General features: G+C 43.2%; 1 protein-coding gene across 1 annotated transcript in view; it reads right to left on the bottom strand.

Annotated features, from left to right (window-relative positions):
- Positions 1 to 21,452, bottom strand: part of C3H4orf51 (chromosome 3 C4orf51 homolog) — a 72,749-nt gene that overhangs the window by 38,702 nt on the left and 12,595 nt on the right. Inside the window, exon 2 of the mRNA XM_024928586.4 lies at positions 18,965 to 19,038. Within this exon, the coding sequence (XP_024784354.1) occupies positions 18,965 to 19,038 (74 nt within the window). The remainder of the gene's footprint in view (positions 1 to 18,964; positions 19,039 to 21,452) is intronic.

Genomic DNA, 21,452 nt, shown 5'->3' with positions numbered 1-21,452 from the left:
TGACAGTACTATAGTGGGAGCCTGGGTGGCCAGTGGAGAAATTCCAGCACATTAGTGGGGTAAAAACTCCAAGAATAGATGCATTGAAGAGGGTAAGAAGAACAGTTTCCCTTTACCCGTGACACCTCTCCTGCAAGGTAGCACAACTCAGTGCCAAGAGAGAGCTCCTCAGCCCACGATTCTTCCCACGGGAAGAAGTGAGAGAATAGTGAGTGAGTGCCTGGCTCCTCTAGCTGTGCGAGACACTGCCCAAGAGGCCCACTTGTTTCTCACCCCACAGAAAATACTGAGGTGATTATCAGAGCTGAGTGGCGAGGGAGGCTGCAAACAGGGAAGAGAGGCAAAGACTCACAGCCACCAGGGCTCAGAACTCAACAGAGGGCCGTGGATCCCAATTACTGCTTCAGGGAGTCCATCAGAAACCCACCCATGAGCTGCTTGGGATGCCTCACCTGCAGACCACCCCAACTGGCCCATGGGTACACCCAATGCCCCACATGCATCACTACCCCTTCCCCTGTAGCCTGTTCTCCATATGTGTCCCTGGAGACAGCAAGTGCAAGCCTCTGCAGGTGGCATGTGCAGACAGCCCACCCAACTCCATGAGACTGGGAGACAGCACACAGATGTGAGCATTTTAGGGCGCTGCTCTAGGGAAGACAAACAAGAGCCTCTCGGCATCTGGTCTGGCTCTGCAGGATTGACAGAAGCCATACAATCTTAAGAATTCCCTCCAAAGAGGGAGCAAGAGGGGTGGAATGGGCACATCCATAGAAAAGGCCTGAGAGAGCCATCAAATACCCAGCTGAGCTGACTGGTGAATGTGTTTTTCCCCTGAAGCCAGTCAGTGAAGACTGGAGGATATGACTATATCTCCAAAGGCAAAGCCAGTAACTCAAGACTTTGAGCAATAAGAAAAATCAAGGAAACATGTCACCACCCAAGAAACACTGTATTTTTCCAGTTACCAACCCCCCAAAATGGAGCTCTACAAATTTCCTGACAAATTTAAAATAATTGTTATGAAAAAGCACAGTGAGCCACGAAGAGAACACAGACAACTTAATGAAATCGGAAAAACAGCACATGAACCAAATGAGAAGTTCAACAAACAGAAACAAAAAACAAACGGAATATGTAGGTCAGAAGATATATAGTGGCAGATATGTAGGAAGAACAAGTCTAGAGATCTAATGAACACGTGAGGATTGTAGGTAATAAAACTGTACTAGATCCTTGATTCATGCTATTAATCAATGAGTAGATTTTAGCTGCTCTTGCCATAAAAAAGGGTAATTATGTGAGATGATGGATATTTAATTTGCTTCATTATGGTAACCTCTTTACTATATATGTACTCTATAGCATCGTATTGTTTACAAGCGTACTTTAGAGACAGTGTGGGTTCAGTTCCAGTCCATTTCAATAAAGAAAACATCACAGTAAAGTGGGTCACATGAACTTTTTGTTTCCTAGTGCACATAGAAGTTATGTTTACCCTATGCTGTAGTCTATTAGGTGTGCAATAGCATTATGTCTAAAAATAAAATGAGCCAGGTGCAGTAGATCACGCCTGTAATCCCAGCACTTTGGGAGGCCAAGGTGGGCAGATTATGTGAGGTCAGGAGTTCAAGACCAGCCTAGCCAACATAGTGAAACTCCGTCTCTACTAAAAATACAAAAATTGGCCAGGCATGGTGGCAGGTGCCTATAATCCCAGCTACTCGGAAGTCTGAGCCAGGAGAATCATTTGAACCCAGGAGGCGGAGTTTGCAGTGAGCCGAGATTGCACCACTGCACTCCAGCCTGGGCAACAGAGTGAGACTCCATCTCAAAAATAAAAACAATAAAATGAAAAAAAAATAAAATGGACATACCTTAATTTAAAAATACTTTCAAAGTTGGAATCAATCATCTCAAACCCTCTTGCTGCTCTATCAGTTCAGTTTATGTAATATTGTAAATGCTTTGTTGTCATTAAAACAATGTTCATGGCATCTTCACCAGGAGTAGATTCCATTTCAAGGAATCAGTTTCTTCGCTCATCCATAAGAAGAACTCCTCACCTATTAAAGTTGTATTATGAGATTGCAGCAATTCAGTTACATCCTTAGGCTCCACCTCTAATTCTAGTTCTCTTGCTACTTCTATCCCATCTTACACATACTTACTCCACTGAAGTCTTAAACCCCTCAGACTCATCCACAGGGGATGGAATCAACTTCTTCCAAACTCCCGTTAATTTTCATATTTTGACCTCCTTCTATTAATGACAAATATTCTTAATGGCATCTAGACTGGAAAATCCTTTCCATAAGATTTCAACTTACTTTGCTCAGATTCATTAAAGGAATCATTATCTATGGTGGCCATAGCCTTATGAAACATATTTCTTCAATAATAAAACTTGAAAGTCGAAATTACTCCCTAATCCATAGGCTACAGAATGGATGTTGTGTTAGCAGGCATGGAACCAACATTAAACTCCTTGTACATCTCCGTCAGAGTTCTTGAGTGACCAGGTGCATTGTCAGTCGGCAGTAATATTTTGAAAGGAATCTTTTTTTCCAAGTGGTAAGTCTCAATAGTGGGCTTAAATATTCAGGAAGTCATGCCATAAACAGATGTGCTGTCATTCGGGCTTTGTTGTCCCATTGATACAGCACAGGTAGACTGGATTTAGCATAATTCTTATGGGCCCTAGGACTTTCAAAATAGTAAATAGCTTTGGCTTCAACTTAAAGTCACCAGCTGCATTAGCCCCTAACAAGAGAGTCAGCCTATCCTTTGAAGTTTTGAAGCCAAGCTTTGATTTCTTCTCTCTAGCTATGAAAGTTCTAGATGGCATCTTCTTCCAACAGAAGACTGTTTTGTCTACATGGAAAATATATTGTTTAGTACAGCCACCTTCATTAATTACCTTAGCTATGTCTTCTGGATAGCTTGTTGCAGCTTCTACCTCAGCACTTGCTGCTTCACCTTGCACTTTTATGTAATGGAGATTGCTTCTTTCTTTATATGAACCAACAACAACTGCTAGCTTCAAATTTTTCTTCTGCACCTTCTTTGACTCTCTCATTCTTCCTAGAATTGAAGAGAGTTAGGGCCTTTCTCTGGATTAGGCTTTGGCTTAAGAAAATGTTGTGGCTGCTTTGATCTTTTATTCAGACAACTAAAACTTTCTCCATATTAGCAATAAGGCTGTTTTGCTTTCTTATCATTTGTGCGTTCACTGGAGTAGCACCGTTAATTTCCTTCAAGAACTTTTTCTTTGTATTCACAACTTGGCTAAATGTTTGGTGCAAGAAGCTGAGCTTTTCATCTGTCTTGGCTTTCAATATGCCCTCCTTACTAAGCTAAACCGTTCTAGCTTTTAATTTAAAGTAAGAAATATGTGATTATTCCTTTCACTCAAACCATTAGAGGCCATTGTAGGGTTATTAATTGGCCTAATTTCAATATTGTTGTGTCTTAGGGAGGTGGGGGGCCCAAGGGGAGGACAGAAATGGGGAAATGGCTGGTTGGCAAAGCAGTCAAAGTTTATCAATTAAGTTTGCTGTTCTATATGAGTGTGGTTTGTGGTGTCTCAAAACAATTACAATAATAACATCAAACATCACTAATTGCAGATTACCATAACAGACACAATAATAATGAAAAATTTAAAATATTGTGAGAATTATCAAAATGTGACACAGAGACAAGAAGTGAATACATACTGTTGGAAAAATGGCAGCAATAGATTTGCTTGATGCAAGGTTGCCACACACTTTCAATTTGTGAGAAAAAGGCAATTATCTGTGAAGCACAATAGAGCAAAATGCAATAAAACAAGGTGTTTCTGTACCTTAAGCAAGCACAATAAAATTTATTTTAAAAAATTCTGGAGCTGAATAATGCAATAAATGAAATAAAAAATGCAACGGAGAGCATCAACAGCTAACTTGATCAAGCAAAAGAAAGAATCTATGTACTCAAAGCTGATCATTTGAAACTACCCAATCAGAGGAGAAAGAAGAAAAAAATGAATGAAAAGAAATGAGGAAAGGCTATGGGATTTGTGGAACACTATCAAGATAACTAATATACAGACTATGGTAGTACCAGAAGGAAAAGAGAAAGAAAGTACCAGAAGGGAGAAAGAAGTGGAAAACTTATTTAAAGAACAAAAACTCCCCAAACCTGGAGAGAGATACGGACAGCCAGGTACATGAAGATAAAAAATTCCCAAACAGATTCAACCCAAAGGTGACTTTTCCATTGTTAGGCGAGCTGTTAGAGCCCCAGCAATGGAAAGTGGTCAGCTTGCAGGTAGCAGGGTAGTAAGAATAATTTACCAACAACAGTATAGGTTTGAAAAGTAGTTTTATTAGAACACTGGAGAAGAGTGCAGTGGGGCACCTCAACAAAAGAGGACTGAGTGCATTGTGGTGAATTTTTCCTTAGGGGTATTTATGGACCTTAAAGCAGAAGCTTTAAGGGCAATTTGGACCATATTAGCCATGTAGGTTATAATAAATGATTACATTTGTAGACATTTTGGTGCCTCGATGTCAGCAAGGGTTGCACAATGAGTTTTGATATGCATGCATTCTGGAGATGTATAAAAATTCTAGTTACTTATAAATTCGGGGGAAAGAAGACTGGTACCAGATGCCAGCTTTAGATAATAGGAAAATCTAATTACTTCTAAATTCCTCAGATAAGTTTTGCCTCTGGATGGTCACCAAGTGATCTTTGCTTTCTTCAACCATGACACATTAAATCAAACTGTCACAGTAGGTAGCTAGTCAGACAAGAGCAGAACGGGAGAGGGCTCCCTACCCCCACCCCACACCCCCCACCACACATACACACCAGGAATGTCAGGCAACCATCAGAGAGACAGGCTTAACTGTCTCTCTAAAATAATAATTGGCTGCAACCAATGCCAGGGAAAGACAGTCTCTCAATAAACCAAAACACCTGAAACTGGTAATGAGCAGCTTCCTGATAAGATTTCAGGAGATGGGTAAGTGGGCTCAAGTGTGCACATTAAGAGGCAAAATGGCAGAGTTTAACTGGTATATGACCTTCTAGGGACATTTGACTGGTAAGGGAAGGATGCCTCAAGTGAGCATGTGTACAATCCAGTACACACACTGTGCATGCTCCCCTCCCAAGCATTAGCAGGCCACTGCACATGCAGACAGCCCACCCTAAGGGAAGAATCAGGAGAGAAGGAACACAATACCCCAGAAGCAGGCCAACATATAAAACCCCAAGTCAAAATGTCAAGCTGCACATCAGATCTTTCAAGTCACCTGTTGGCCCTCTTCCAAGTGTACTTTACCTCTTTTCATTCCTGCTCTAAAGCTTTTTAACAAACTTTCACTACTCCTCTAAAACTTGCCTCTGTTTCTCCTTCTGCCTTAAACCCCTGAGTTGAATTCTTTCTTTTGAGAAGGCAAGAGTTGAGACTGCTGCAGATCTGTATGGATTCGCTGCTGGTAACATACTTTGGTGCCATGACTCAAATACATTCTGCTGTTAACATACTTTGGTGCTGTGACTCAGGTACGTTCCACTGCTAACATATTTTGGTGTTGCATGACTCAGATATGTTCCCTTGTGGTAAGAGACTTCTACATCTTGCCTTCTTCAGCTGGAGGCATTCAACCTCTGTGCATGGTTTTCTTCGCCCCTTTAACTCTCCTGCTTACTAACCAACCCCCAGAATGATTCCTCTCAGCTGCAAGTGGCTCTGCTCCTCCTGGCTGATCTCTCAGCTCACCCTGGCAGGTGGCTTGTAGGGGTGGGAAAGACCTTCGGGCCCACATCAAGTAGAACTGAGACACTAATGGCCCTCCTAAATAGGGAGCTCATGAGAATGGTAGGACTAAAGCCTAAACCCATGCAATGCTTGGGGTTTCTTCTGCTTTTTCAACTAAAATTACCTGTTTCCCCAAAAAACTGATGCTGCCTATTCTCCTGTTTTCTTTGTGTGTTTTCTGAAATGGCCTTGCACACCTGCCAGACTGTCTGCCTCAGGGGCAAGTCCACCTCTTTGTTTTCACTTTTGCATGCCACATGACTTCTTAAACACATACTCCCTGTAATTCATGTTCCTGCAGCTCTTGCTGCATTTGCATGGCAACAAAGACATGGGCTTCCTTGCAGGTATCCCCTGAGATTTATACTTGTTTTTACCCTACCAACTTGGATGACTTCCAACCCTTTCCCTGTCTCTTGGCACATTGTGGGGACAGACATTAATTGGAACCCTGGCTCTGCCAGCAACTTATGACTTGCCATATGCTTTTTGTTCCTGTTATGCTCTAGGGGTAAGTTTTTCAGTGGCTTTGGAAGCAGTTTTTTCACCTGCATAGGGCCTCACTCTGTGGCCCTTTAAAAGCCCCACATACTTGCTTTTTTTTGAGTTAGAACCCCTCGGGAAGGAGGCAAAGTTCTTCCTTTGCCATTTGTGAGTTCTTACTCCAAGCCCCAAGTTCTCTGGAGGTTACTACTTTACGTCAAGAGGGCAAATAAACCTTTCCCTCTAGAATCCAAGGGTTGCTGTTTTAGTGAGCATATGAAGGCTTCCCATGAGTATTCTTCTCACATCCTCCCACTTCTTCCTGTAGCCTCCATTTCTCTAATCACTTCCATGCCCTTCTCAACATGCATCAAGAACTTCAAGGTCATATTCAAAGGAAGGGAAGTCCAGCCCCCTTGAGGCAGTTAGCTGAAAAGCAGGCCTCTTTTTACTTAAAAAACATGGAAAATGGGAATCTGAGAAAAGATAATGATTTTGTTGCTAAAATGCTCCAAGTGAGAGTCACTATGAGTTCATGGAGACAAGGATATATATAGGCCAGCCCAAGGCCGTAGGCACAATAGACCCAGAGGACAGAGACAAAGCTTGGTCCCAGACTAACAGATTACCATTAGAAAAGTGATGAAGGCAAGGTTAGGGGTATATGGTAAGACTGGTTCATTCTGGAACCCCAAGGATAAACAAGGAGCCCACTGTTCACTTCAGTATCTCCTCTGTTCTCAAGTGCATAATTGTGATGAGATGGGACCAAGGTGAAGGGTACATGGTAAGACCAGTTCATTCTGGAACCCTAAGGATGAATAGGGGATGCCCCATATAGGATAACAGGAAAGTAACACCTCGTTTTTACTTTTTTCTCCTCTGTCCTCTCTTCACAGACAGGTAATCTTGTCTCGATACCACAGGACATGCCCCTTGGATGTATCTCCCCAAACGGAAAGATCTCCCCAAACCTTAAAACAAGAAACTACTTTTCCTTTGTAATACTATTTGGCTTAAAAATGAAAGGGGAGGAAATTACAAAAGTCAGCCTTGGAACCTAGTGCCACTGTGCAGGAGGTCCTCAGATTAACCTCTTCAGTCTTTCATAACTAAGAGCAGAATAAGGAGGACAGGGCTAAGGAAAAGGAGAAACAAAGGGAAAGGAGGTGAGCTCAACTATTGGCTGCTCTGCGAGCCCACTAGCCCCCTCCAGGTTGCCCTAAGGACACTTCTCCAGGTAACTACCATTGGTGCAGGAAGCCAGGGCACTGGAAGGCACTGCCCCAATGGGATAAAAGCTATGTCCATGGCTTGCCCCTTCTGCCAGAAAGTCGGCCACTGGAAATGAGACTGCTTCAAGGGCCAAACCACCCCTGGTACAGAATCCCAACTCCTGATGGCCTTGAGCTGAAGGGGCTGTCTGCTCTGACTGGCTTCCAAATCAGACACTGTCATCAACAGGACAAAGTTGAGAGCAACTCTGGAGGTGGCAAGTAAACTTATAAATTTCCCTTTTGGGTTCAGGAGCTGCCTACTCTGTGCTAATCTCCTTCTCTGAGCAACCTTCCTCCAAATCCTGTCAGGTAATGGGGGAAATGGCACCCCCTCCCTCCAAAAGAAAAAATTCACATCCCTTTATATTACTTAAGGGACCAGTCCCTGGTGATGTCTAAATACCCAACACCTCTTTAGGGCAAAAATATATTTTCCATGATGGGTGCGTGCTTAATATTTACCTGACCTCTGAATTCATCTTTCTAATAGCTCTATTTCTCCTAGGAAAGCTACCTAAATCTTTAACCAATAACTTCATCTTGGACAGTCCTACCCAGTGGTATAGAAATAGCCCACACTTATTTGGACAAGCACTAGCAAAAATCTAACTGAGCAATCTCTTGGGGTGGGATAACTTCTCCAGTACAGTATGTAAATAACCTTCTCATTTGTTCGCCCTTTACAGAACTTGCAAAGCAACATGCAGTACAAATCTTAACTTTCTAATGGAAGGAAAATGATTTTTGTTGAATTCAAAGGTTCTAAAGGCACGGAAGGTTATAAAGAAGAGATTTTATATAAAAAAGTATCTTGTATGGGCCGGGCGCGGTGGCTCTTGCCTGTAATCCCAACACTTTGGGAGGCTGAGGCGGGTGGATCATGAGGTCAGGAGATCGAGACCATCCTGGCTAACACAGTGAAACTCCATCTCTACTAAAAAATTAAAAAAATTGGCTCATGCCTGGTGGCCCAGCACTTTGGGAGGCCGAGGTGGGCCGGATCACCTGAGGTCAGGAGTTCAAGAGCAGCCTGCCCAATATGGTGAAACCCCGTCTCTATTAAAAATCCAAAAATAAATTAGCCGGGCGTGGTCGTGGGCACCTGTAATCCCAGCTACTCGAGAGGCTGAGGCAGGATAATCGCTTGAACCCGGGAGGTGGAGGTTGCAGTGAGCCAAGATCCCACCACTGCACTCTAGCCTGGGCGACAAGAGGGAAACTCTGTCTCAAAAAAAAAAAAAAAAAAAATTAGCCGGGCATGGTGGCAGGCACCTCGTAGTCCCAGCTACTGGGGAGGCTGAGGCAGAAGAATGGCATGAACTGAGGAGGCGGAACTTGCAGTGAGCCAAGATTGCGCACTGCACTCCAGGCTGGGCGACAGAGCGAGACTCTGTCCCAAAAAAAAAAGAATCTGTTTTCTTTTGTAACAGGACACAATTGGAGAAACTGGTTATTTTACCAAGGCTTTGACTGGAATGGCATGCTTTTCTTTAAGGAATCAAAATGGAATTATGAAGCCAATAAAAGCTCCTTCGGAAAACTGCCCTCATACCTTGGCTACACAGTCCCTGTATGGGGTTCCTGGCCTGTGGTGAGTAAAGAATATCACTTTATAACAGGTCTAGAAGCCCCAAGTTATCTTGAGACCACAAGAGGAGAGAAATTTACCATGTCATACAGGTATTTGATGGTGCCAACCTAAGGCTTTAAAAAAGTCTTATCTGAAATTCCTTATGGAACACAGTTTCATTAAAGCCAATTTTAAAAGGAGTCTATATGGTACATAATTATTCTCACAGTGCTTTATGCAAATAACCACGCCAAGTATAATAAGACTAAAGCTTATATTGTGAACAAGTCAGTTCTATCATGATTTGTCTTTAATAAAACTGAGGACCGGAGAGAAAAAAATTCTGTTTCAAAAACTATGGTACACCTATTATTAGATTCTAGTCTCATGAGTTTTTGAGTTTTTGTCTGCAATTTAGACTAACCCTGCTTATTCCTGTGAACCAACCAGTGATCTCTGGCTGCAGCTCAGAAGAAACAAGACGGATGGGTAATGTAAAAATCTGGATCAATATTCTAATTCTGGGCACATATTGGAATCAGCTAGCAACCCCATGCACCCAAGTCTTAGCAGGCATAACTATAGCCACCAGCTACCTGAGCATAATGGCAGTCTCAGAATTTTTTGGAGCTATCATCACCCCCTTATTTTGGCTTGGCATTCTTCTAATTCTAATAATCCTATTTGTTTCCTCTCACCTTCAGGCCATCAAGCTCCAGATGATCATCAGTGAGGGATACTGTCCTCTCAATATTCAAGAGCCACTCATCTACAAAGGACCCCTAGACTGCTCATCACTGGGACACGACAGAGGCAAAATCCTGTCCCTGTCTCTCTTGGACATGGTTGGATACGGCTTTCACCAACTCATGGAATCAGCTCTGCCATGACAGCTAGTAAGAGGCCAAGACCTGCAGAACAATCACTACCACCCCTCCCTGTCAGCAGGAATCAGTTACAGAAGACTGACCTTCATCCATTTTCCCCAAAGAATTGGGGTACTGGACTCTTGAGGGGGAAAATGTTACAGTAGGTAGCTAGTCAGGCATAAGCAGGGCAGGAGACGGCCTAGCTTCCAATCTCGCCACACATACAGACCAGGAATGTCAGGCAACCATCAGGTTATGGTCAGGTGATTGCTAACTGTCTCTTTAAAATAATAATTGGTCACAGGCAATGCCAGGGAAAGGCAGTCTCCCAATAAATAGAAACACCTGAAACTGGTGATCAGCAGCGTCCTGATAAGATCTCAGGAGTTTGATGAATGGGCTCAAGCTTGCACATTAAGAGGCAAAATTGTGGAATTTAACTAGTATATGGCCTTCTAGAGACATTTGACTGGTAAGGGAAGAATGCCTCAAATGAGCATGTATACAACTCCAGTAAACACACTGTGCATGCTCTCCTCTCAAGTGTTAGCAGGCCACTGCAAGTGCAGACAGCCCACCCAAGGGAAGAAACAGGGGAGAAGGGATGCAAGGCCTTGGAAGCACGCTAACATGTGAACCCCAAGCCAAAGGTCAAACTGCGCACTTGATCTCTCAAGTTGCCTGCTTTAGCCTCTTCCAAGGTAATCTCTCAAGTCACCTGCTTCACCCTCTTCCAAGTGTGCTTTACCTTCTCTCATTCCTGCTCTAAAGCTTTTCAATAAACTTTCACTCCTGCTCTGAAACTTGCCTTGGTCTCTCCTTCTGCTTATGCCCTTCAGTCAAATTCTTTCTTCTGAGGAGGCAAGAATTGCGATTGCTGCGGACCTGTATGGATTTGCCACCAGTAACAAAACTTTCAAAAATCAAAGACAGAGAATTTTGAAAGCAGCAAGAAAAAACATTTGTCCTAATTTCAAATTATATTAGAAAACTGTAGCAATCAAAGGAGCATGGCACTGGCATAAAAACAGACACACAGACCAATGAAAAACAATAGAGAACCCAGAAATAAACCCACGCATATACAGTTAGCTAATCTTCAACAAAAGCACCAAGAATACACAATAGGGAAAGAATAGTGAAGGAAATTAAAATATTTTATCCAAAAATATATTTTTTGACATATTTTTAAATGGCTGCTACTTGGCCAGCAGACAGAAGTGGCCTTGTGAAGCTATTCTAAGTGGGGGAAATTTGCATCTGTAGAGAATCTTCGTTAATGAAGCCATGCCCCCTCCCATTTCTATGCCTTCTGCCAGATCCAGGAGAGGTTGAGAGTCTGACACCTTTATTGTTTATTTATTAAAAACTTTTTCCTCCAATACTGGCAGATGAACTGACACCTTTAAAAATCTGAAAAGAAACATTTACCATCTATTCTCTCTGAGGGAGGCTTCATCTACATAAAAAAGCCATCTTTGCCAGCCAAGACTCCTCATTTCTCTCTCTCTAAACCTGCCTTGCCACTAAGCCTGATTTACCTGTTTCTGGACATGCTCTGAGTCTGCATTCTTTACTGTGGCCTCAGGATAATATACACGTTTCTGTAACTCATTGGGAAGTTGGGCTTTTATTCTGAAGGCTCCCGTGGATGCATGTTAAATAAATTTTTATGCCTTTTCTTTTATTAATCAATCTGCCTCACATCAGTGATTTTACCAAAGCTTTAGAGAGCCAAGAGCCTATGGCTCCCACAGTAGTCTCGTCTATAATTAGGCTGAGAAAACTGGATATCGACATATAAAAGAAAGAAATTGTACTCCTATCTTACACTATACACAAAAATCAACTCAAAATAGATTAAAGAGTTAAACATAAGACCTGAAAACAAGAAACTCCTAGACAACATAGGGAGAAAGCTTTCTGACATTGGTCTTGGTAGTGAATTTTAGATATAACATCAATAGCAAAGTTTACTAAAGCAAAAATAAACAAATGGAACTACATCAAACAAAAACTTTCTACACAGGAAAGGAAACTATCAACGAAATGAAAAGAAAACTGACAGGATAAGGGGAAATATTTGCAAACCATATCTCAGATAAGGAGTTTCATGCGCGTCCGTGTGAAGAGACCACCAAACAGGTTTTGTGTGAGCAATAAAGCTTTTAATCACCTGGGTACAGGTGGGCTGAGTCCGAAAAGAGAGTCAGCGAAGGGAGATAAGGGTGGGGCCATTTTATAGGATTTGGGTAGGTAAAGGAAAATTACAGTCAAAGGGGGTTTGTTCTCTGGCGGGCAGGAGTGGGGGTCGCAAGGTGCTCAGTGGGGGTGCTTTTTGAGCCAGGATGAGCCAGGAAAAGGACTTTCACAAGGTAATGTCATCAGTTAAGGCAAGGACCGGCCATTTACACTTCTTTTGTGGTGGAATGTCATCAGTTAAGGTGGGGCAGGGCATATTCACTTCTTTTGTGATTCTTCAGTTACTTCAGGCCATCTGGGCATATATGTGCAAGTCACAGGGGATGTGATGGCTTGGCTTGGGCTCAGAGGCCTGACATTCCTGCCTTCTTATATTAATAAGAAAAATAAAACAAAATAGTGTTGAAGTGTTGGGGTGGCGAAAATTTTGGGGGCTGGTATGGAGAGAGAATGGGCGATGTTTCTCAGGGCTGCTTCAAGCGGGATTAGGGGCGGCATGGGAACCTAGAGTGGGAGAGATTAAGCTGAAGGGAGGTCTTGTGGTAAGGGGTGATATTGTGGGGCTGTTAGAAGAAACGTTTGTCGTATAGAATGATTGGTGATGGCCTGGATACGGTTTTGGATGAATTGAGAAACTATATGGAATAAGAGGAGAAAAACAGGTATAAAAGGTCTAAGAATTGGGAGGACCTGGGACATCTGATTAGAGAGTGCCTAAGGAGATTCAGCATAGTTCTGCCAGCAAAGATTATTTATTTACTTCAAGAGTTTAGAGTGGCAGTTTGGGGATAGCACCAGGAGATATCAGCTGTGATGGCTTGGAGAAACAGTGTAAACCGGCAGTGTAAACAAGAGCAGGGCATGTATGAGTAGTTGAGAACGGTGAATAGGAGTATGACTAACAGATGAGGATGAAATTTGGGCTTGACTGAAGTAATGGGGGCTGTCTGTGAAGCCTTGTGGCAGTACAGCCCAGGTAATTTGCTGAGCCTAATGGGTGTCAGGGTCAGTCTAAGTGAAGGCAAAGAGAGGCTGGGATGAAGGGTGCAAAGGAATAGTAAAGAAAGCATGTTTGAGATCCAGAACAGAATAATGGGTAGTAGAGGGAGGTATTGAGGATAGGAGAGTATATGGGTTTGGCACCACGGGGTGGATAGGCAAAACAATTTGGTTGATAAGGTGCAGATTCTGAACTAACTTGTAAGCCTTGTCTGGTTTTAGGACAGGTAAAATGGGGGAATGGTAAGGAGAGTTTATAGGTTTTAGAAGCCCATGCTGTAGCAGGCGAGTGATAACAGGCTTTAATCCTTTTAAAGTGCGCTGTGGGATGGAATATTGGCGTTGAGTGGGGTATGGGTGATTAGGTTTTAATGGGATGGTAATGGGCATGTGATCGGTTGCCAGGGAAGGAGCAGAGATGTCCTATACTTGTGGGTTAAGGTGGGGGAATATGAGAGGAAGACGCGAAGGAGGCTTTGGGTTGGGGAGAAGGGCAGCAATGAGATGCAGCTGTAGTCCAGGAATAGTCAGGGAAGCAGATAATTTGGTTAAAATATCTCGGCCTAATAATGGAACTGGGCAGGTGGGGATAACTAAAAAAGAGTGCATAAAAGAGTGTTGTCCAAGTTGGCACCAGAGTTGGGGAGTTTTAAGAGGTTTAGAAGCCTGGCCGTCAATAACTACAACAGTTATGGAGGCAAGGGAAACAGGCCCTTGAAAAGAAGGTAATGTGGAGTGGGTAGCCTCCGTATTGATTAAGAAGGGGACGGACTTACCTTCCACTGTGAGAGTTACCCGAAGCTCGGCATCTGTGATGGTCTAGGGGGCTTCTGAGGCGATCGGGCAGCATCAGTCTTCAGCCGCTAAGCCAAGGAGTCAGTCAGAGAGCCTTGGGCCAGAGTTCCAGGGGCTCTGGGAGTGGCTGCCAGGTGAGTTGAACAGTCCAATTTCCAGTGGGGTCCCGCACAGATGGGACATGGCTTAGGAGGAATCCTGGGCTGCAGGCATTCCTTGGCCTGGTGGTCAGATTTCTGGCACTTGCAGCAAGCTCCTGGGGGAGGAGGTTCTGGAGGAACGCCTGGGCACTTCGGTTTAGGCGTTTGGAAGTTCTTGTGTGCTGGAGATGTGGCTGGGGTTTGTCTCACAGTGGAGGCAAGGAATTGCAACTTTTTTTTTTATTATTGTACACCTTGAAGGTGAGGTTAATTAAGTCCTGTTGCGGGGTTTGAGGGCCAGATTCTAGTTTTTGGAGTTTAATGTTGGGAGCAGATTGGGTAATAAAATGTATATTGAGAATAAGATGGCCTTTTGACCTTTTAGGGTCTAGGGCTGTAAAGCGTCTCAGGGTTGCTGCTGAACGAGCCATGAACTGGGCTGGGTTTTTATATCTGATGAAAAAGAGCCTAAACGCTTCTGATTTGGGGTAAAGAAAAAGGAGCATTAACCTCGACTATGCCTTTGGCTCCAGCCACCTTTTTAAGAGTAAATTGCTGGGCAGGTGGGGGAGGGCTAGTCATGGAATTAAACCGTAAGCTGGACCAGGTGTGAGGAGGGGAGGCGATAAAAAGATTACAGGGTGGAGGAGTGGAGGCTGAGGAAGAATTGGGACCTAGCTTGGCCTGGCGAGGAGGGGAGAGGTCAGATGGGTCTGTAGAAAAGGAAGATTAGAAAGACTCAGCGACGCTTGGGGTTGGGACTGAGGGGACAGGCGGGAGGGAAGGAAGGAAGATTTGGGATGAGTTGCACTGGGCACAGAGACTAGGAAGGGACTGATGTGTAAAATAATGCCTGGACGTCAGGCACCTCAGACCATTTGCCTATTTTACGACAAGAATTATTCAGATCTTGTAGGATGGAAAAATTGAAAGTGCCATTTTCTGGCTATTTGGAACTACTGTTGAGTTTGTATTGGGGTCAAACGGCATTGCAGAAGAAAATAAGACACTTAGATTTTAGGTCAGGTGAGAGTTGAAGAGGTTTTAAGTTCTTAAGAACACAGGCTAAGGGAGAAGAAGGAGGAATGGAGGGTGGAAGTTTGCCCATAGTGAAGGAGGCAAACCTAGAGAAAAGAGAGTGTAGAGACACGGAGGGAAGGGGTTTGGGGGTTCTTACCCTCCAGAAAAGCAGGGAGGGGGTCAGGGCATGGAAATAAGGGATTGGGGCACAGAGATAAGAGGTTGGGGTGTGGAAATAAGGGATTGGGGCACAGAGATAAGAGGTTGGGGTGCGGAAATAAGGGATTGGGGCATAGAGATAAGAGGTTGGGGCATGGAAATAAGGGATTGGGGCACAGAGATAAGAGGTTGGGGCATGGAAATAAGGGATTGGGGCACAGAGATAAGAGGTCGGGGTGCAGAAATAAGGGATTGGGGGTTCTTGCACCATAGAAAAGCGGGACTTGCCACCAAGGGTGAAGGAGAAGGTGTTGAGGGGTACTTGCCCCTCCCCCAGAAAAGCGGGACTTGCCGCTAAGGGTGAAGGAGAAGGGGTTGAGGGGTACTTGCCCCTCCCCCAGAAAAGCAGAGAAGGGGTAGAGACAAGGAGAGAAGGGGTTGGGGTACTTGCCCTTTCCCCAGAAAAGCAGAGAAGGGGTAGAGACAAGGAGAGAAGGTGTTGGGGTACTTGCCCCTTCCCCAGAAAAGTGGGACTTGCCACTAAGGGTGAAGGACCAAGGCAGGCTTCCCTGCGTGGTCTGACACCCTTGAAACGTGGGTAAATAATCAGAGAGGCATCCCTGCAATGATTAAACACCAAGGGAAGGCTGCCTTCCCAGTCCGTGACCGGCACCAGAGTTTTGGGTCCACGGATAAAACGTGTCTCCTTTGTCTCTACCAGAAAATGAAAGGAATTGAAATTAAGAGAAGGGAGAGACTGCAGTGTGGCGCCAAGATTGAAAGGAGAAAGAGGTTGACGGATAGTGAGGGAGGTTGGAGAAGACAGTAAAAAGAGGCCGCTTACTGGATTTGAAATTGGTGATATGTTTCTTGGGCTGGTCGGTCTGAGGACCTGAGGTCGTAGGTGGATCTTTCTCACAGAGCAAAGAGCAGGAGGACAGGGGATTGATCTCCCAAGGGAGGTCCCTGATCCAAGTCATGGCACCAAATTTCTTGCGCGTCCGTGTGAAGAGACCACCAAACAGGCTTTGTGTGAGCAATAAAGCTTTTAATCACCTGGGTGCAGGTGGGCTGAGTCTGAAAAGAGAGTCAGCGAAGGGAGATAAGGGTGGGGCCATTTTATAGGATTTGGGTAGGTAACGGAAAATTACAGTCAAAGGGGGTTTGTTCTCTGGCGGGCAGGAGTGGGGGTTGCAAGGTGCTCAATGGGGGTGCTATTTGAGCGAGGATGAGCCAGGAAAAGGACTTTCACAAGGTAATGTCATCAGTTAAGGCAAGGACCGGCCATTTACACTTCTTTTGTGGTGGAATGTCATCAGTTAAGGTGGGGCAGGGCATATTCACTTCTTTTGTGATTCTTCAGTTACTTCAGGCCATCTGGGCATATATGTGCAAGTCACAGGGGATGTGATGGCTTGGCTTGGGCTCAGAGGCCTGACAAGGAGTTAATATCCAAAATATATAATGAACTTGTAAACCAAAAATAAAATTCTAAGCTCCCCCAACTGACTGGTGGAGCTTCCCCTTGGCCAAGGGCATTTCAAATTATCCTGAAAAACTAGTTCAGGGCATGATGGGAAGTGGGGGTCAGACATGCCTCACAAACATCAACAGAGAGACCTTAAGACTGATAGAACAGACTCTTTAAATCTGATAAGAAACACAGTCTATTCTCTCTGAAACCTACCTGTAGGCTTCATTTGTATCATAAAACCTTGGTCTCCACATCCCTTTATCAAAACCCAGACATTCCTTTCTGTTCTACTCCAGGTCTTTAGATAAAATCCCTTTCAACCAGTTGCTAATCAGAAAATCTTTAAATCTGCCTCTGACCTGGTAGCACATGCTTTGAGTTGTCCTGCCTTTCTGGATTGAACCAATGTACATCTTACATGTATTGATTGATGTCTCATGTCTCCCTAACATGTATAAAACCAAGCTCTACCCTAACCTTGGGCATATGTTGTCAGGACTTCCAGAGGCTGTTCACAGATGTGTCCTTCACCTTGGCAAAATAGACTTTCTAAATTGATTGAGACCTGTCTCAGATACTTTTGGTGTACAAACCCATATAACTAAATAGCAGAAAAAAAACTGATTTAAAAATGGAAAATGACTTGAAGAGAGATTTTTCCAAATAACACATACACATGGCCAACAAGTATATAACAAGGTTCTCAACCTCACTAATTTCAGGGAAATGCAAATCAAAACCACAACCAGGTATTACTTCTACCTGTTAGAATGGCTATTATCAAAAAGTTAAAAAATAAGTGTTATCAAAGATGTGTGAAAAGGAAACCCTTATCCACTGTTGATGGGAATGTTAATTGGGAGGTTCCTGAAAAAAATTAAAAATAGAATTACTATATGATCCAACAATCCTACTGATACATATCCAAAGGAAATAAAATCACGACCTCGAAGAGCTACCTGCACTCCCATGTTCATTACAGCATTATTCACAAGAGTCAAGATCTAGAAACAACTTACATGTCCATCAATAATGAATGGATAAAGAGAATGTGGTATATAATACAATGGAAAATTATTCAGCCTTAAAGAGAAGGACATCTTGGTTTATGTGACAACATGGATGCACCTGGAGGACTTTATGCTAAGTGAAATTACTCAGCCACAGAAAGACAAAAACTGCATAATTTCACTCATATGTGTAATCTAAAAAGTCAAAGTTATAGAAGCATAGTAGAACAGTGGTTACCTGGAGGTGTGAGGTAAGATAAATGGGGAATTTTTGGTCAAAGAGTACAAACTTTCAGTTATAAGATGAATATGTATGGAGACCTTATGTACAGTATGGTAACTATGGTTAATTAAAATGTATACTTAAAATTTGCTAAGAGAGCCAGGCATGGTGGCTTACACTTGTAATCCCAGAACTCCGGGAGGCCAAGTTGGGCAGATCACAAGGTCAGGAGTTTGAGACCAGCCTGGCCAACATGGTGAAATCCCATCTCTTCTAAAAACACAAAAATTAGTTGGGCACGGTGGCAGGTGCCTGTAATCCCAGCTACTTGGGAGGCTGAGGCACGAAAATCGCTTGAACCCAGGAGGCAAAGGTTGCAGTGAGCCAAGATCGCACCACTGCACTCCAGCCTGGGTGACAGAGTGAGACCCTTTCTCAAAAAAAAAAAAAAAAAAAAAAAAAAAATTGCTAAGAGAGTAGGTCTGTTTTTGTTTGTTTGGTTGGTTGGTTGGTTTCGTTTTGTTTTTTCAGACCGAGTCCTGCTCTGTCACCCAGGCTGGAGTGTAATGGCACCACCTCGGCTCACTGCAACCTCTGCCTCCTGGGTTCAAGCAATTCTCCTGCCTCATCCTTCCAAGTAGCTGGGATTACAGGCATGTGCCACCACACCCAGCTAATATTGTTTTCGTATTTTTGGTAGAGATGGGTTTCACCATGTTGGCCAGGCTGGTCTTGAACTCGTGACCTCAAGTGATCCGCCCACCTTGGCCTCCTGAAGTACTGAGATTACAGGTGTGAGCCACAGTGCCCGGCCTACAATTTTTATTTGTCAATCATATCTCAGTAAAGTGAGAGAAAAAAAAGAATCTGAAAGAAACACAGCAACCCTGGCAAAAGGGCTGGGCCCAGAAACTGATCATGTTGCACTTACCTTTGATATCTGTAGTCTCTTGGGTACCAGCCCAGCAGAGAAGACGACAGGCAGAACTGTTTGTCAATGACATCCTAAGGAAAGCAAGTAGAAGAAACAAGTTACAAATTTATGGATTTATAAATCACATGAAGCCTGTGGACTTACAGGGATTTCCATTCATCTTTTTTTAAAACTTTCATTTTAGGTTTGGGGGTACATGTGAAGGTTTGTTATTTAGATAAACTCGTGTAACGGGGGTTTGTTGTACAGATTACTTCATCACCCAGGTATTAAGTCTAATACCCGATAGCAATTTTGTTCTGCTCCTCTCCCTCCTCCCACCCTCCACCATCCAGTAGACCCCAGTGTCTGTTGTTCCATTCCTTTTTTGAGACGGAGTCTCACTCTGTCACCAGGCTGGAGTGCAGTGGTGTGATCTGGGCTCACTGCAACCTCCGCTTTCCAGGTTCAAGTGATTCTCCTGCCTCAGCCTCCTGAGTAGCTAGGACTACAGGCACGCACCTCCAAGCCCAGCTAATTTTTTTATTTTTAGTAGAGACAGGGTTTCACCATGTTGGCCCAGATGATCTCAATCTCTTCACCTCGTGATTTGCCCACCTCGATCTCCCAAAGTGCTGGGATTACAGGCATGAGCCACTGCGCCTGGCCATGTTGTTTCCTTCTTTGTGTCCATGTGTTCTCATCATTTAACTCTCACGTATAAATGAGAGCATGCGGTATTTAGTTTTCTGTTCCTGCATTAGTTTGCTAAGGATAATGGCCACCAGCTCCATCAATGTTTCTGCAAAAGATATGATCTTGTTCTTTTTTGTGACTGCATAGTATTTCATGATGTATATGTACCCCATTTTCTTTTTACAACCTGTCATTGATTGGCATTTTAGGTTGATTCTAGGTCTTTGCTATTGTGAATAATGCTGCAATGAACATTTGCATGCATGTGTCTCTATGGTGGAATGATTTATATTCCAGAAAGATTTCATGACATAGATGCCAAAAGCAATCACAACAAAAGCCAAAGTTGACAAAGGGGATCTGGTTAAACTTAAGAGCTTCTGCACAGCAAAGAAACAGACAACCTACAGAAGAGGATAAACCAACAGAGTAAACAGACAACCTACAGAAGAGGATAAAATATTTGTAGACTATGCATCTGACAAAGGTCTAATATCTGGCATCTAAAGGGACTTAAATTTGCAAGAAAAAAACAAACAATCCCATTAAAAAGTGGGCAAGGGACATAAACAGACACTTTTCAAAAGAAGACATGTGGCCAAAAAGCATATGAAAAAAAGCTCATTATCACTGATCATTAGAGAAATGCAAATTAAAACTACAATGAGATACCATCTCACACCAATCAGAATGGCTATTATTAAAAAGTCAAAAATAACAGATGCTGGCAAGGTTGCAGAGAAAAGAGAACACTTTTACACTGTTGGTAGGAGGGTATATTAGTTCAACCACTGTGGAAAGCAGTATGACAATTCCTCAAAAAGCTAAAAATAGAACTACCGTTCTGCCCAGTGATCCCATTACTGGGTATTTACTCAGAGGAATATAAATCATTCATCTTTTTATTTGGTTTCTTAAACACTTGTTTGTTCTCTTCCACTCTTTCCATATTCCCAACTGTAATCCCACAATCCCATTAAATAAACTACAGTTGGACTTTCTTATCATCTTTAGTGATTTGTTTGTTCTCTAATTTGTCATAAAAGGGTAACATTTTCAACTTCTGTGCATGAAAAGCTCAAACATTAAGTTCATAATTATTTCAAAGGGATTTATGAGTGTTTCTCTAGGGAGCTGTTTTCAAAATAAGATAAGTGCTATGAATGGGATAAGAAAGATTACAGTAATTATGTTCATTTCTGAAAAAACTAAAAACTTAATATCAGCGGAGTAACTTGGGGACTCACAGATGCAGTGTGTATCCTTTGAAACACATCTGTATCCCAGTTTCCTTGAATCCAAATATGATACTCTAAGCAAGCAGGGACTGTGTGGGAAGCGCAGGTTATTTTGTATGGAATGAACAAAGTCATCAATTTCTAGAGTTCAACACATGGTAGTAATTATTTTAGGGCCTCTGATTGAGGGAGGAGGGTCCTCACACTTCAGGAACCTGTAACTCTGTGAGGCAGGGGTAGAGTGGAATTGATATCAGCCTAACGAGCCCTAAAATATTCCTATACATGTATTCAGCACACAAACTAGCCCTAATTATTCCTGAGACAAGGGCTGGTGGCCTACCCTGCATCTTTCTTCTCCTAATGACAGCAGCAGTTGAATCACCTGGGCGTATGAATTTAAAAATGCAGGTTTTTTAGCTCAATCCCCAGTAATTATTCTTCAGTAGATTTGGGGCAGATGGTCTGATACAGGTGGTCACTGGGCCAATTTCCTGACTTCTACAGGAACCACTACTTTGCTTCTCTTAATACATTTTGTCACTAAACACTATAGTTTGGTTTGGGCTGGT

The sequence above is a fragment of the Pan paniscus genome, chromosome 3 (assembly GCF_029289425.2).
Source record: "Pan paniscus chromosome 3, NHGRI_mPanPan1-v2.0_pri, whole genome shotgun sequence".
In the NCBI taxonomy this organism is placed as follows: Eukaryota; Metazoa; Chordata; class Mammalia; order Primates; family Hominidae; genus Pan; species Pan paniscus.
The sequence above is the reverse complement of the archived record's forward strand: the minus strand, read 5'-3'. Positions and strand labels throughout refer to the sequence as shown.